General features: G+C 36.0%; 1 protein-coding gene across 1 annotated transcript in view; it reads left to right on the forward strand.

Annotated features, from left to right (window-relative positions):
- Nucleotides 1-13,433, forward strand: part of TAX1BP1 (Tax1 binding protein 1) — a 47,133-nt gene that overhangs the window by 30,523 nt on the left and 3,177 nt on the right. The window contains exons 8-15 of the mRNA XM_056118613.1: nucleotides 1,506-1,691; nucleotides 3,014-3,238; nucleotides 3,733-3,879; nucleotides 4,975-5,098; nucleotides 5,996-6,099; nucleotides 7,186-7,311; nucleotides 12,284-12,470; nucleotides 12,749-12,897. Of these exons, the coding sequence (XP_055974588.1) occupies nucleotides 1,506-1,691; nucleotides 3,014-3,238; nucleotides 3,733-3,879; nucleotides 4,975-5,098; nucleotides 5,996-6,099; nucleotides 7,186-7,311; nucleotides 12,284-12,470; nucleotides 12,749-12,897 (1,248 nt within the window). The remainder of the gene's footprint in view (nucleotides 1-1,505; nucleotides 1,692-3,013; nucleotides 3,239-3,732; nucleotides 3,880-4,974; nucleotides 5,099-5,995; nucleotides 6,100-7,185; nucleotides 7,312-12,283; nucleotides 12,471-12,748; nucleotides 12,898-13,433) is intronic.

Raw genomic sequence — 13,433 nt, forward strand, 5'->3', positions numbered from 1 at the left:
TTCAACTAGTTATTATTAGGGAGGATTATGAAGGTCCTAACTTGTAATGTTGGAAAGATGTAGTGATAGTTATTACTAGCATATTAGGATTTCAAAAGAGGAAAACGTATCTTCAAAGCTATCACCTTTCCACCCTGCCTTTTGTTTTGAGAACAGTATGTAATACTTCCTAAAGGGTTGGCACACACATTTTAAGGAAAATCCAGCATTTTCCCTTTACCTCTTTCTTAAGAGTTTTTTTTTTAAATTTTACTTTGATTTTTAATTTTGTTTTTCTCAGCATTTACGAAGAATGTTTTTGAATTGTATGTTTTCAGAGCCTTTGCAAAAGATGAGTCCTTTGCAGAAGATTTGGTAAAGAATAGGAAAACTAAGGTGTCTTAGAAGTATGTTTGACAGCTTGCTAATATATACATTTTTCTTGATGCAAAAGCTTCAGCTATTTGTATCAGAGTGACACTGCAAAAATTTTTTTTTTCTTTTTTGGGTCACACATGGAGATGCACAAGGGGTTCTGCGCTCAGGAATTACTCCTGGCGGTGCTCAGGGGACCATATGGGATGCTGGGACTCAAACCTGGGTTGGCTGCTTGCAAGGCAAATGCCCTACGCATTTGTGCTATCACTCGGGCTCTGACACTGAAATTTTTATATCGACACAATCTTCTGCAACCCCCTAGTTTTCTGACCGGGTGGGTGGGGGTGGCAGTGGCAGTGGCAGTGTGCGTGTGTGTGTGTGTGTGTGTGTGTGTGTGTGTGTGTGTGTGTGTGTACATGCAGAATTTAGAGGAAAATTAAGTAGTGTTTTTAAGATGGTGCTGCAAAAGTCTTGGCTTCTTGATTAGATTTTAATTTGTCCTTATTCTAATTCTGTCCTTTTGAACAGGCATTAATTTTTTAGTATAAATACACTTAGAAGAGTAATGTGTAATCAGTATATTAAATTATTTCTCTCTGATTAACTGAGCAAAAATCTCTTTATAAAGAACTTACCTGTAAACTCTAATTCTGTTTATGGAATATTACTTGTTAACACAGCAGCAGCCAAAAGTTATGAGAAAAATTGTAATTGGGTTTACTTGATCAGCAAATACATTATTTTTAAGCATAGAGGAAGTAAAGAACTGTTTCTCTACAGGTTAAAATTTGAGTGATTTAAAATGTCATTGTTCTGGTTATGACTTTGTATTTTAGTATTTTTGTAATATAATCTGTTTCCCACAAAGATCATCCAAATCCATTTACAGTTTTTAAAGAGAATGTGCAATAATTCAAAGGAATAGACCACACAGTGTTATTAGATTTTATAATTAATCCCTGTGGAAAATATTTTACAAAGCTTAGAAAGCTGTATTTTGTTTGCACACACTTAACTAGTCATTTGATAGAACTTAGGTCTTTGTCTCCTAATCAAGTAAATCCTTTGCTAATCATCTTAGGGTTAGAGATAAATAGCAGTGTTTTAAACTTTAACTTAATGTTAACTTTTTCAATCACTGGTTTTAGGTACATTTGAAAAATACAGAAATAGAAAATACCAAGCTTGTGTCAGAGGTCCAGACTTTAAAAAATTTAGATGGGAATAAAGAAAGTATGATTACTCATTTCAAAGAGGAGATTGGCAGACTGCAGTTATGTTTGGCTGAAAAGGAAAATCTGCAGAGGACTTTCTTACTCACAAATTCAAATAAGGTAAACACTTTCAGAATATGTATTTGAGTATCATAAGATATGTTTTTATTAAATATGTACCATAAGGTGGTCTTTATTTTTAATTTCCCCAACTTTCATTTTGTGTGTGAAAAAGTTCAAGCCTGTAGAATAGAAAAATTGGAAGAGCAGAAGAAGAAATACCTGTGTATTTTTAAATGTCTTCCATCTTCATCTTCCCTTGCCCCTTTATTTATTTATTTGCTTTTTGGGCCACACCTGGTGATGCACAGGGGTTACTCATAGCTCAGCACTCAAGAATTACTCCTGGCGGTGCTCAGGGGGCCATATGGGATGCTGGGAATCAAACCCGGGTCGGCTGCATGCAAGGCAAACGCCCTACCCGCTGTGCTATCTTTCCAGCCTCCATTCGCTTGCCCCTTTAACATGTCTTTTTTGCCCTGTGCCCCTTGAAAAGTCATTTGCGGGCATATTACATTTCACTCTCAGTGCTTTAGCACATCTCCCCTATCAAAAAGTAGATTCTACAAAACCGTGATACAGAGAACACACTTAAGAAATTTAAGGTTGAGGGGCTGGAGATATTTGCATGCGACTGACTGGTTCAGTCCCCATCATCCCATATCCCTGACAGCCGCCAGGAATGAGTGGTTCCTGAGTACAGAGCTAGGAGTAAGCCCTGAGCATTGCCAGGTATGGGTCAAAAACCAAATAAATAAAAATAAAAGCTGTTTCTTAAATGTAAGGTTGATACTACAATATTCATTTTTGTATATTGTTTTAGTTCATATTAAAATCATCCCAGGTACATTATTATATTATAGTCTTTAATTTTTTTTCTGTATTGGTAGTGAAGTATTAATTTGACTATTGTTCTGTTTTCAATCTCCTGTAACAACTTTATACTTTTTCCCTTATTAACTTTTTTTTCCTTTTTTAAGAATTGAAGATTGGGGGTTGGAGAGACCGCACAGTGGGTAGGGCATTTGCCTTGCACGCGGCCGACCCGGGTTCGATTCCCAGCATCCGATATGGTTCCCCGCGCACCGCCAGGGGTAATTCCTGAGCGCAGAGCTGGGAGTAACCCTTGAGCATCGCCGGGTGTGACCCAAAAAGCAAAAAAAAAAAAAAATGTGTAAAGTTATAATAGTAATACCCACAGCATAAGGTTGTATGTATCGGAAATCTAAAACAGTCACATATTAATTTCTTAAATACTTTAAGTTATGAACAGGAAAATCAATACTTAAAATTTTTTTCTGTTGAAATATATGAGTACAGATAGTTTCTGCTTTTTTCTTTACTTGAACATCTTAATTGTGAATACATTTCTATCTTGTCAGGAGGATACCTTTCTTTTAAAGGAGCAGCTTCGTAAAGCAGAGGAGCAGGTTCAGGCAACTCGGCAGGAAGTGATTTTTCTGGCTAAAGAACTTAGTGATGCTGTCAATGTGCGAGATAAAACAATGGCTGATCTACACACTGCTCGCTTGGAAAATGAGAAAGTGAAAAAACAATTAGCCGATGTGGTAGCAGAACTGAAACTGAGTGCTGTGAAAAAGGACCAGGTAAATGACAGGTTTACTTTGTGCATTTGTACTTAATCAAAGGCCACTATATGCTCACAAAGGAGACTTGAGTTTTGTAAAAATAAGTCAGGCTTCTATTAATAAGAACTTTAAATTTCCATTTGTATTATGTACCTTTTTGGGTAAGGGCAAATTACTAATAGTAAAAGCTCCTCTGTTAGTCGTAATTAAACTTGCTGATGTCAGGTTTATATTGCTTTGTTTGCAGTATCTTATTTTCTCGCAGCATAATATAGTATTGTGATTTTTGCAGAGTAAAGCAGACTTTGGTTATTTTCTAGTGTTTTCAATGAACTTTAGTCCTAAGATAGGATTTATTAGGTGAGCTAATAATTCCAAGTAATTTTGTAGCCAAAACTCAAAAATTTGAAGTTAGGAAGAAAGAAATGAAAAGAAAAAATTTCATTTTACTACATCTGTTATAAGGGGTATTTATCTTTTTATTAGAGGAAGTATTTGTTTCTCTCTTTTAGGAAAAGAACGATACACTGGAACATGAGCTGAGAAGAGAGGTCGAAGACCTGAAACTTCGTCTTCAGATGGCAGCAGATCATTATAAAGAAAAATTCAAGGAATGTCAGAGGCTTCAGAAACAAATTAATAAACTTTCAGACCAATCAGTAAGTTTCACTGAATTTGTGTATATTTCATTTATCAGTATTTTTGTTTGCAAATTAACTGACCTAATTAATTTTTGGAATCTGAAATTCTTTATAATTTATTTTTAAAAATTCATTAAATTAATTTTTAAAAATTGAATTTAAAATTTGAATTAGGGGCTGGAGTGATAGCACAGCGGGTAGGGCATTTGCCTTGCACGCAGATGACCCAGGTTCGATTTCCAGCATCCCATATGGTCCCCTGAACACCACCAGGGATAATTCCTGAGTGCAGAGCCAGAAGTGACCCCTGTGCATCGCCGGGTGTGACCCAAAAAGCAAAAAAAAAAGAAAAATTGAGTTCAGTTTTGAAATTTTGAAATTCAGTTCAAAATTTGAATTACTGTGAGATACAGTTACAAAGCTCTCATGATCTGGTTTCAGTCATACAATGTTCCAATACCCATCCCTCACCAGTTTACGTTTTCCACCAATATCTCCCTTATCCCTCCTGTTCCCCCCCGCCCCCACCTCTGTGGCAGGCACTTTTCTTCTTTATCTTTCTCAAGTTAGCAAGGAAGGCCACAAGGGGCAACAAATCATGTCCATTTTCCTATAAATTTTTATGTTAATGTTAAAAGCTCAGTGTATGTTACTGAATTCCTTCTGGTGAGAGTGATACTTGTTCCCATTAGATTCACCATTGGTCATTTCCATGGTCTACACAGGTTTTTCATTTGTCACCTGTGGCTTCTTCCATCCTGTTCATTTTTATTGGATTAGGGAGAGTATCAAAAAATGTTGCTACTTGCATTTCATTTGAGAGTCCATAGGCAGAATTAAAATGTTTGTTTTCTTTTTCAAAAGCTGTTTATTTTTTGGTTATTGGGCCATAATTAGATGTTGCTCAGGGTTTCCTACTGGCTCTGCAGTTAGGGATCTTTTAGATCTTAAGAACTTTTAGTGAGAAAAAAAGACTGTACTTAAAATATGACCCACATGTATGGGTTTGGGTTTGAACATTATTGTGGCTTTGTAGTAGAAAAATTTGTCATATAATTACGACAAAGTGGAATGTACTTTATTCAGTGATTCATTTAACTATTGTTTAAATAGGCCAATAATAATAATGCCTTCACAAAGAAAACTGGGAACCAGCAGAAAGTGCATGATGCTTCAATAAACACAGACCCGGCTACTGCTTCTTCCGCTGTAGATGTAAAGCCGCCACCTTCTGCAGGTAAAAGTCTTCCGGGTTTTTGTTGTTGGTTTTTGTTTCTTGTGCCAGAGATTAAACCCAGGCTTCATACATGCATGGCATGAGTACGGCTACTGATCTGCTCATCCCTGACCTTTAAAATCTCACCACAGACCTGCCTTGAGGAGTGTTCAGTGTTTTGGGGTGATTAAAGTTTTAGATGTTTTAAAAATGTATTGTAAAATTTTCATATGTTGTTAAAATATTTCACCTGTTTCACAGTAGGATATTGCTTTTCTCATTTGTGTATCTTCCATCAAATTGTATTGAATATTTAATAAAATAAGTGAACAATAATGAAAGACTAAAAATTGTTTACAATGTTTCCTCAGAGAAGACTTTCTTACCCTGTCTAGTTAGATACAGAGAACAGTTTTTATGTTGCTTGACAATTTAGAAAAGCAAAATCAAATTAAAAATCTCACAGTATGTATTTTACCCTCTTTTGTTTATTTAGACTTTTTTTTTCTTTTTTGGGTCACACCCAGTGATACTCAGGGGCTACTCCTGACTCTGAACTCAGGTATCATTCCTGGCAGTGCTTGGGGGACCATATGGGATGTCGGGGATCGAACCCGGGTTGGCCACATTCAAGGCAAATGCCCTACCCACTGTACTATTGCTCTGGCCCATTTGTTTAGGCTATTAATAGCTGTTTTAAGATACTTTTTTGTGGTGTCCAATACTAAACTTGGTACCTCATGAGAAACGTAGACCCTGCAACTGGGTTGTACCTTTAGTTGTAAGTAGATGCTTTTAAATAGATCGTTCTCATTTATTATATTTAACAGTATACTGGCCCTCAGGTTTTCTGATCAGAAATACAATATAGGGGCAAAGTAATTTGTAATACTCTTTTTCATTCTTTCATTCTTATAGCTGAGACAGATTTTGACATGGCAGCAAAGGGGCAAGTTTGTGAAATGACCAAAGAAATTGCTGACAAAACAGAAAAGTACAATAGATGTAAACAACTGTTGCAGGTGAGCTAGTTCTTTTGTAAGTAAAAGATTTATCAAAGGTTAATGGCTTAACTCATTTGTCTACTCCAACAAAAAAGTACAAATTTCCTCCTGTCTTTTCTAGAAGGTTTATTTCAGTTTCACATGTAGGTCTATTAACCATTCCATGTTTATTTTTGTGTTCGATGTGAGGCTTGTTAAGTATTTTTCAGTTCATTTAGTATTGTTGAAGTTTTTTAGTTTATAATGAAATTGGTTTATATTTATATCTTGTTTTTAGTGTTGTAGGTTATAGAGCAGTAAATATGGCCTAGAGAGTGTCTGATCAAGAAATCTCCAAAGTTTTATCTTAGGAACTTTTATCAGTGACCAGAAATAGTGGCATTATAGTATGGTGTTTATTGTCTCCCTTTGCAATAATAAAATCCTGTCATTTAAAAATAGAGAAATGAAGCTGGTTAAAAAATATTCTTATCCTGCTCTCTAGAAATAAGAATTAATATTTTGGTTTAAACTTTTATATACATATTATACTGGACAGTGTATATATTTGTATAGCACTGTCCTGCACTGTCCTCCTGTTGTTTATCGATTTGCTCAAGTGGGCACCAGTAATGTCTCCATTGTGAGACTTGTTGTTACTGTTTCTGGCATATCAGATATGCTACAGGGAGCTTGCCAGGCTTTGCCGTGTGGGTGGAATACTCTTGGTAGCTTGCCGGGCTCTCTGAGAGGGGTGGAGGAATCAAACCCGGGTCAGCCGCATGCAAGGCAAACGCTCTCTGCAATGCTATCTCTGGCCCGTATTTGTATAAAAAAATAACTTAAAACAAATGGGATTATTATACCACATTTTGCAACTCACTGCTTTGGGTTCATGTAGCTGGACATTTTTTCTTGACAATATGTAGTTCTACTTTGTTCTTTAATATAAATATAGACTATCCCATTTTGCATATAAAAAATGCAAACTTCTGTTGGTTCTCATTTATTTTTAATTTTTGCACTGTTACAACAAAATTATAGTAAACTCTCAGTATGCATATATATATGCATAGTTGGTATATGAATTTAAAATCTTCTGGTAATTCAATCTATTTGATTCAGGATGAAAAAACAAAATGCAATAAATATGCTGATGAACTTGCAAAAATGGAGCTGAAATGGAAAGAACAAGTGAAAATTGCTGAAAATATAAAGTTAGAACTAGCTGAAGTACAAGAAAATTACAGAGTAAGTATAGTACTCATGTAATTTGAGGCATCATACTTGGTACCTTTGAAAATATGCTACCTTATTTTTATTAGTTATTTTTATTAGTGAAATGTGCATTTTCCACCCTCCCCTCTTTGGCCACTCTTGGTGGTGCTGAGGACTTACTCCTGGCAGTGCCTTGGTGAGTTCATGTGGAGCTGGGGAGTGGCCTTGAGTCAGAAAATGTGAGGTTAAGTGCCTTACCAGCCCTACTGTCTCTTTGGCCCCCGAAGTGTACTGTGTTAGTGTGGAAACTTTGTGTAATACTTGTATCTTTTAATAAAAAATGTATCTCGCTACATATTTTTATGTTGTATGATTCATTTAACAGAAAACATGGACATGTAGCCATTGTAGCTTGCATTGATGGCTCTTAAATTGGTACCTTTTCATTATGCTGAGTGTTAAGCTGAAAAGTGATCATTTCATTATTCTCTTTTTAAAAATACCTGAGGTGGCTCTGAGCGCTCCCTGCACATGTGAGCCTAGGGTTTGATTCCTGGCACTCTTGAGTCTTTGCAACAGGACCAGGAGCATTTTCAGAGTATTGAGCTGAAATTAGCCCCTGAATACCACTAAATGTGGCCCCCAAAGCTATACATAACTACGAATATAATAATTTAGGCTCTGGATATTGAAGAAAAGAGCAAGTATGGTTATTTGATATGATTTTAAAATTTATCACCAAGGCATGTTTACCTGTTACCCAGAATGAAATACTGCAAAATGGCACAGTCTTTAAGCATTTTTGCCAGTGTATTTATGCAACAGGTAAGACCAAGTGGTACATGATGTTTGTATGACTGTTAGAGGAAAATTCAGCAATGTTGTCAGTTAATAACGGGAAAGATATTTTTCTAACTAATAGCAACAGTTCATTTGCATAATTTATAACTAAAGATCAGGATGTTGTAAAAAATTTAACTTTGTCACAGCTAATTCTACTTGCAGTTTAACTTTAAAGCATAAGTATTAAGGAATCTTTGTTGTGATGTTCATTTTGATTGTGCTCAGGGGCCAGCCTGTGACAGACTTGGAGCTTGGGGAAAAGTGCAAATTAAGAGTTAATAATTGTGATTTATTTCCTATGGGGATAATAGTTTGAAGGCATAGAAGGAGTTTTCAGAGACATTTAAAAAGAAGCATGCAAAGAGGAGTGTGTGTGTGTGTGTGTGTGTGTGTGTGTGCATCTTTTTTTTTTCTGCATTGCTAAATGAGGCCTCACATATGCAAGGCATGTATTCTACCACTGAGCCACATCCATGGCCCAGAAGATTATTATTTTTGACTGGCTTTTTGGTTCACACCCGGCGATGCTCAGGGGTTACTCCTGGCTTTGCACTCAGGAATCACTCCTGGCGGTGCTCGGGGGACCATATGGGATGCTGGGAATCGAACCTGGGTTGGCTGCATGCAAGGCAAACGCCCTACCCACTGTGCTATTGCTCTAGCCCCAAGAGTAGTTATTTTTAAGAACAATTATTTCTTTATTCAGTGTCACTTGATAGAGAAAGAAAGAAAAATAAATGGTCTAACACACATTTGGAAGATCTCTCTAGAAAGGCACCATTGAACAGTGTCTTTAACTTTTTTCCTTATTCCCTGGTAATACAGCTTTATGTAAAGGAACATTTTCTATTTTATGTGTAGGTTTTTATTAGTATGAAGAAATTTTCCTATCTTGGGATTAAGAACCCTACTAACTTGAATTTTTAAAGAAATCTAATAGCTTAAAGTTGATTTTTTTCCATGTCATTCCATAATTACTATATGGAATTGTCAGTTCATATCCATACAACTTCAGGTGTTCTATTCTGTTAGAAATTTCTACCCAGTGCTCAAAATTTGAAAAAATAGAATAAAGTAATAAAGCAAATGCAAAATAGTAAATTTTAAAAGATTATCAGGAATACTTATTTACTTCCAGAAAAAAAAGAATTAAAAATTTGAAAATTGTCACAAATGTTCTTTGACATCAGGTACCTTGCTAGGGATTTTTCTAAATCATTTCATATTTCTAGATGTTCTGCTTTCCATCTGAGAATGAAAAAGTATTTTTGAAATATATGTGTATATAAATTATTGCATCTTTGATGATAGATAAAATACTAGTTTAGTAAAATTTGGTGAATTTATTTACAGAAGTTCTTAACTGTACTTTAAATATGTTTGCATAAATATAGAAATGTTTCATTCTGGTTCACTATATTAGTGTAACTGGGGTTTTGTATCATGATAGGAGATGTAGGAAAATCCATAGTCCTCTGACACTTGGAGAAAATAAGTTCTTTAGGACTATTAGCACAGGATCTTTTGGATAAATTTAGTCCAGTTTGGTTTCAGTTCATCTTGTCATCTCGTGCCCCCTGCTTATTTGATTCTCGTTTCAGTTAGGCCAGATATCACACCTCTAAAGTGATACTACTGAGTACTGTTTTGTCATGTCGTATTTGTTCAAGAGTTCTTTGGGCAATGTTGTGAAACGGTGTGACACACTGCATGTGTGCGGGTGGCACATCTGACCTTTAGCTTATCTTTGTAGCAGCATTCCTTTTTGTACTTGCACTCTTTGCTCACCATTCACTTAACTCCAACATGTAATTCTGTACTAACTGTAATTTTTAAATGTCTTCTGTAAATTCTTCTCAGAGCTAAAAAGACTTACCTTGTTATGTGTACCAGTTTTGCTCTCAATAATAATGACTTGGGCTGGAGCCATAGCACAGTGGTAGGGCATTTGCCTTGCATGAGGCCAACTTGGCCGACCTGAGTTCGATTCCTTTGCCCCTCTTGGAGAGCCCGGCAAGCTCCCGAGAGTATCTCGCCCGCACGGCAGAGCCTGGCAAGCTACCCGTGATGTATTTGACATGCCAAACACAGTAACATGGAGACGTTACTGGGCCCGCTCAAGCACATCGATGAACAACGGGAGGACAGTGACAGTGACAATAATGACTTATTTTGTTCTAAAGCCGTTCCACTTTAAGGTCATTTATATAAGTAAAAGTTTACCAACAGAATCTTGTCTCTACTTCTTAGGGATAGCAACAAAACTGATTGAATTTTAATTCAGGTGAAAAAATTTGCCTGTATGTTCTTAATATTTTCATAGTATTTCTGTTGTCTTTCATCCAACTGGGCTCTGGGCTTATCTTGGCTCTGTGCTCAAAGATCCCTCTTGGCTGGGGGGGGGGGGGGGGCACATGGGGGCTGGGGACACTGGTGTGCAAGACAAGGTACCTTACTTGCTGTACTCTCTCTGATCGCTGATGGGCTTTTTCAAAAACAGCTCTATTGAGGTACTATCATGTAATAAAATTTGTCCATTTTAAGTGTAATGTAATAAATTTCGGCAAATATATATAGTTCTCTTCTGCCGTTACATGCAAAATATAGACTGCTTACATTTTTGTAGAGTTTTCTTGTGGATATTTGTACTTAACCATCACTCCCCTATACCAGAAACCAGCCCATCGGCTGTTACTGTACTGTCACTTCATATCAGTGTAACTTCACAGGACTTACCTGTTATACTAGGGAAAATACATTAATCCTTTTATTTTTAGTGCATATTAGGATTACTTTTGGTGTTTTGTTACTGTGAATAATTTTGAAGTGATCCATTTTATCAATATTTTTCTTAGTGATTCGTGTTATTTGGATCCCATCTTAAATTTTTTTTATTTGCCTAGATCAATGCTAGAAAGATATCTTTTTCTTTAATTACATTAATGGTTTTAAGTTTAGCTGTTTAAAGTTAATTTTTGCATATTGCCTAATTATTGATCTTAGGCAGAATCACTCAAGATTTTTATCATTAAGGTTCTTTGTAAGTTTTTGTAGATATTTCATCAGATTAAAGAAACTCCTTTTCCAGTTTGAGTTTTTAAAAACCACACGAGACTATTAAATAAAACATTTCTGCTGTATATTTAAATGTTTGTATTTTTTTTTTTTTGGTAGTTGTGAACATGGAGAATTACATTTGGGATTTAAGCCAAATTTATTTTTTGTGTTAAAACCCACGTAGTCATGATGATTTCTTTTTTTTACATTTTTAAATATTGTTGACTTATTTGTTAAAGTTAAGGATTTTTGCAGTGATTTTTATGAGATGAGGTCTGTGGCTTTCCTGTGTATTTGCTATCAAGGTAATACTTTTTTTTCTAGTTTTTTAATTTACATTAAATTAATGAAATTGTGTTGTTAATTAAAAATATTTAAAAATTGTGTTGGGAAATGAACTGGATTACATTTTTTCAGTCTTTTGACTTTTATTAGTAGATTATTTGTAGGAAGTTTATTCAGGTAGCTCAAAAAGGGCACTTTCATGGGGTCAGAGTGAAACACAGAAGGCAGACTGTGGCTTTGTTCATGGCTGACATGAGTTTTGATCCTCAGCGTTCTGTATGGTTCCCTGAGCACTGCAAGTAGTGATGCCTGAGCACAGAGCTGAGAGCAAGTCCTGAACAACACTGGGTGTGATGCTAAAAAATAAAAAAGACACTTTCTTGACACATAAAACTTGGAAATATATTGGCCTCATCCCGGTCTCTGATTTTGTTATATGTGTAAAGGGAATTTCAAGAACTTAAATCTTACTAGTTTTACCAATTGTATCAACTGTATAAACATAACAGGGAAATTACTGTGTATATGTATATATAAATATGTGTCATATATATGTTTATGTGTGTATTGGTTTGGGGACCTTACCCAGCAGTGCTCAGGGCTTACTCCTAGCACTGGGTAGGAGTTAGTCAGGCCTGAGGACCGTATGGATTCCCTGGGATGAAACTCGAGTTGACCTCCAACAGGGCAAGTGCCCTGCCTGCTGTACTATCCCTTCGGCCCCAATAATTATATTGTTTTATTTAACTAAATATTTAATTGCTGCCTTTGTTACAAAATAATGTGATTATTTTTTCTTGCTATATTTTTGTTAATTTAGGAACTTATTAGACGAAGTCTAGAAAATCCAGCAGAAAGGAAGATGGAAGGTCAGAATTCCCAGAGTCCACAGAGGATCTCACAGTTTCTCAGCGCATGCTCAGAGCAGAATGGTCATTTTCCTGCCGTCCCGACTACACAGCCTGTTCTGCAGTATGGGAATCCTTATGCAGCACTGGAAATAAGAGGTCACTAAAGTATTGCCTTTTTAAAAGAACTCCTCCCTGGATTAGAAAATTACTGGTACAATCAACTCTAAAAGAAACATTATAAAAAGCAGTTTTAATATTCAATACCACCTGGCTTTATTGGGAAATAAGTATCATTAATGATCATGTTTGCTTCATACAGTTTTTATTTAAAAAGCCACTTACCTTAAAATGGTTCTTTGTGTCTTGTCCATTCCTACTATAGAAAGAGCTGCTCAGGTAGCAGGTGTCACCCTACTTGAAAATGTTTATTGCAGATGGAGCAGATGGTGCTTTTTACCCAGATGAAATCCAGAGACCTCCTGTGAGAGTCCCCTCCTGGGGACTGGAAGACAATGTTGTCTGCAGTCAGCCTGCTCGGAACCTTAGTCGACCTGATGGTTTAGAAGACCCTGAAGATAGTAAAGTAAATCGTTTTTTCTATTTTTGAGCCTGTGTTTTTTTTTTTTTTAAATTTTTTGCCTTATGTAGAGAATTATGTGCTGAAAAGATAGGATGTAGTGATAAACACGATCTCTTGATTTTGGGGAAAAAAGTGATATGTATATGTGCTTGAGAAGAGGGCTGATATAGCATTTGGCTGTACTATGGCCTACTCCTGGGTCTCTGCTCAGGGATCACACTTGGCAGGGCTCAGAGGACTGTGTGTGGTGAAGGCAAGTGCCTTACCAGTATACTGCCTCTTTTGACAGATAAAAATTGGCCATCACCTATTAAATTAGCTTACTATATTTAAATTGTAGGTGTACTGGTCCTGAAGAAATAAAATGTGACAGTATTCTGAAGTATGCACATTTTAATGTTAGTATTTATATCCCACTTTAACTTTTAAGGTACATTATTTAGCTGGAATAAAGAGAAAAGTGTATATGTCACATTTTTTCCCATAATATTTCAGACATCTGTTAGTAGTTTTTTTTTCCAGCAATGCAATACTGTTGA

This window comes from Sorex fumeus, unplaced genomic scaffold (genome assembly GCF_029834395.1).
Source record: "Sorex fumeus unplaced genomic scaffold, SorFum_2.1 ptg000037l, whole genome shotgun sequence".
Lineage (NCBI taxonomy): Eukaryota > Metazoa > Chordata > Mammalia > Eulipotyphla > Soricidae > Sorex > Sorex fumeus.